This window comes from Pollicipes pollicipes, unplaced genomic scaffold, assembly GCF_011947565.3.
Source record: "Pollicipes pollicipes isolate AB1234 unplaced genomic scaffold, Ppol_2.1 Scaffold_2555;HRSCAF=2994_pilon_pilon_pilon, whole genome shotgun sequence".
NCBI classification, from domain to species: Eukaryota; Metazoa; Arthropoda; class Thecostraca; order Pollicipedomorpha; family Pollicipedidae; genus Pollicipes; species Pollicipes pollicipes.
The window spans coordinates 6,808,894-6,812,549 of NW_023596136.1; the positions used below are offsets into that span (position 1 = coordinate 6,808,894).

Below are 3,656 nucleotides of genomic sequence, written 5' to 3' on the forward strand. Positions count from 1 at the left end.
AACAACAGACATGACGCTTCAGACGAGCAGAACTGCATTGATGCATCCGTCGTTCTCGGGGTTGTTCGTCACCTGGGCGTACTTTCCCCAAACGACTTTGCCTCCCTGGGTCACCAGGCCAAGTTCGCTGATGTTCACCTCGATCACTGTACCCTTGGTGATCACGCCCAGGCCCGTGTACATGACGCTGCTGGGGTTCTTCTTGACGCCAATAATCGGCAGACAGAATGTGGCCTTCAGTTCCGGATGTGTCACGTGCGCTTTCTTGAAACGCAGCGCCATCGGCCGGATGAAACGCTCGAATTTGGGAGGCTTCCGCGTGAAGCCCTCACCAACGAACGTCACCTTCGTCACCATGCGCTTCCACGCCTTGTTTTTCCGCTTGCCGGTCTTAATGACCTTGAAGACCTCGGCCTCGGATTGCGCCTTGACCTTGGGCAGGGGCACTTCCCATTTACCAGCCTTCTCCTTCCGCTTCTGTTTGATCATGTTGCTAAGGACCTTAGCGTGACTCTGGCCCTCGCGGTCTAACAGATACGCCGGCAACGCGCCGTCAGGGGTCTTCTCCTGGTCCTTCTTTTTGGTCTCCTTCTCTTGGTGCGCCTTGAGGGTCTTCTTCATCTGTATTTTCTCCGACATTCGCTCTTTGTTGTACAGCTTTGCCTTAAGGCCACGCAGCTTCTGTGCCTTTTTGGAACGTTCTCGAGGTTCGCGCGCCTCCTTCTTGCGCAGCCGTTCGTGGTAGTCCATGCGGTAGCCATACCGCTTGCGGTGCAGCTCAATGTGCTCGTTCTGCGGCATGGCGTTGCACTTGGGGGGGAAAGGCCTCCGCGGCTCACACGCACACACCAGCTGCCCCTGCAACACGGGCGACAACGGTGTAAGAGGTGGCAGCTGGTGTGTGCGCGAGGCCAGCTGAAAAGGCAGCAAGGAGACGGACCTGCTCTCTTGCACTCATTAAGACGAGCAGGAAAACAACCAGTGCGGGTTTCATCTTGCCAGATGCGCAACTTTTGAGCATCGTCACTAATTATTTTCAACACAAACGCACGAAACGGTTGACGCGTTGATATTAAAATCAAACGTGAAGACCATTTTAGGCCACCTGTTCCTGCTAACATCGTAAAAGCCTCACATCCCCATTTTGTATGTATACATTTTAAAGGATTAGAGAGGGGGGAGAAAGAGAGAGAGAGAGAGAGAAAAGAGAGAGAGGAGAGAGGAGAGGAGAGAGGAGAGGAGAGAGGGAGAGAGGAGAGGAGAGGAGAGAGGACAGGAGAGAGGAGAGGAGAGAGGAGAGAAGAGGAGAGAGGAGAGAGGAGAGAGAGAGGAGAGCGGAGAGAGCGGAGAGAGAGGAGGAGAGAGGAGGGAGGAGAGAGGAGAGAGGCAAGAGGAGAAGAGAAAGAAAGGAGAGAAGAAGTCACTTCAGATTACCCTCCAAAAAAAAAATGCTGCTGCCAGAATCATGGCTCTCCACCTCACATCCTCACATCTACACCCAGCCCACCCACAATTTGTTGACACTAATACTACCCCAGCCATTTGACCTTGAACCCGCAGACATCTAAATTATTTATCACCATCATTATCAAGCCTAAGGCACTTAATGCTGGACTGACTGCCATCCTGTTCAGAGCTGATTATCCAACTTGGTGCAAAGGGAGGGGAGCAATGATGACAGTGAACCCCTAGCAACTTTTTGTTAATGTTTCCAATAGATTGTATTATTCAATACATCTAACAATCTAACACTGACCAAGAAACCAGCTTCAGAAAGGACATGTTATGAACCTTTGCCACATTAAATAAAAATGTTGTTATTATATATAATATTTCTTTATCATTGTTATATCATATCTTATATCACATCATCATATATGCTATATCTATTATTTATCAGTCCCATAACCTTGCAGTGTGGGGTTGTCTGCAAACTAATTTCAGATGGTTTGGGCCATCTTGATGATCTTTTATCATAATGCAGGTTACAACTGAGAGGCATGGGACTCAAACTGAGAGGGATGCTGCAGACAGGCTAAGACAGAAGCTTATTGGCATTCCTTCACAACACTTTCCTTTTGGTGCACCCATGGTCTGACCCTGCCCACTAACACAATACACCTACCAACAACCTAGCAGACAGCACTTAACTGGCAAACCACATATGAACAATCCTCAGACTAAGCACTTAGTGAACCTGACACAAACATCACTCCAAACAAGACCACCTCCTGACAGCACATTCACAGCACAGAGCACAGGGAGAAACAGAGAGTAAAGTGCAGGGAAAAACAAATATCTTGTCTTTGCACAGTCATAGTGCTCCATGATGGCATATCTTTGTTGGCAAACAAATATGCAACATACTCCTTAACTACATGCATGAAAAAGTGATATGCTAGGTATATATGCATCACTGCTTCACCAAATAACAGCATACAGCATATGTTAAATACTATCCATGACAACTGCCTGGGTGTGCCACGTCAATCCGGCAAACATCTCCAGCTCATGAGGCAGATTCAGCACTGGAGAGAATGAATATGTTCTACTAAGAAATACAACAGCTTCTCTAGCCTCTATCTATACAGCTTCCCTCTAAATGTTTACAATCTGTTCAAGGCATAAGTGGAAGCTATTCTCATATTTACATCATCACCATGACCCAGTGGTGGTGCATGGGTAGGTGTCCATCTGCCATAAGGTGATAGGGCATGTGGTTTTCTATGAATGTTTGTAGCATCCTTGGCAATTAATGTGGTTCATTGTCAACAGTATGTTAAATCATGTTCAAGTGTGAGTTGGTCTGCATAGGGCATACAAAGTGAGAGCTTGCTAACCTACAGACCAGTGTGATTCTGCTACTCATTTCTCAGTATTGTTCAAGGGTGATCCCATTCAACATTTACATGCTTTGTTTCTAACATTTGCATACATGGTTCATCACATATCTAGATGGCAACACAGGCTGCTTGCTATTGGGCATCTTTGTCTGGTGGGTGCAAGATTTGTGCTCTTGCAGATATCAATACATGGCCCATGCTGGAAGCAGCAATTCTCAATCTGTTGCATGCTCCAATTTTATTTTGTCCTGACGCAAAGAGGCAAATGAGTTGTTTGTCTCCAAAGCTGTTCTTGTTGCATTATGATGGAGTACAAAAATATTTCATTTCACCTAGCCACAATCCCAGAGTACAAAATCTTCTGCTACATTATACCAAGAAATGCAGTTTTTCAACACTGTGTTGCACAATGTACAATGGCATGACTAAAAACTAGTGCATAAGGAGCCATTATACTGCAGAGCAATCACATCACACTGCTTGTTTTGTTTATCGGTGTTTTCAGGCACATCAGCTGCACTGGTCATTTGCACCCTCGTATACACATTTTGTCATACCTGATGCTGGCTTCAACATTTTTAAGCATGAACATTTCCTTTAAGTGAGAAACTACCTTGGATGGTAAGTAGCTGCACTAACCCCTAAGTGCCAAGGCTCTTAGTTACATTCAGTGCATTGCATAACATATAAATCACTAAGTTGGCCTCACATGAATCATGGAATTACAAAACAGGTCTACAACACTTCAAGTCAGTTCCTATCAGCCTTAGTTGAGACCCAACCCTTCTTCCAGATTAAAACTGGCAATAGAAA

General features: G+C 45.9%; 1 protein-coding gene across 1 annotated transcript; it reads right to left on the minus strand.

The window, feature by feature from the left end:
• On the minus strand, positions 1-879 carry Ip259 (NSA2 ribosome biogenesis factor-like IP259; the record flags this gene model as incomplete). The annotated part of the gene is given in 1 exon segment (XM_037234692.1): positions 1-879. A coding segment is annotated over 1 exon segment (783 nt). The 5' UTR covers positions 802-879.
• Between the last annotated feature and the right edge of the window lie 2,777 nt (positions 880-3,656).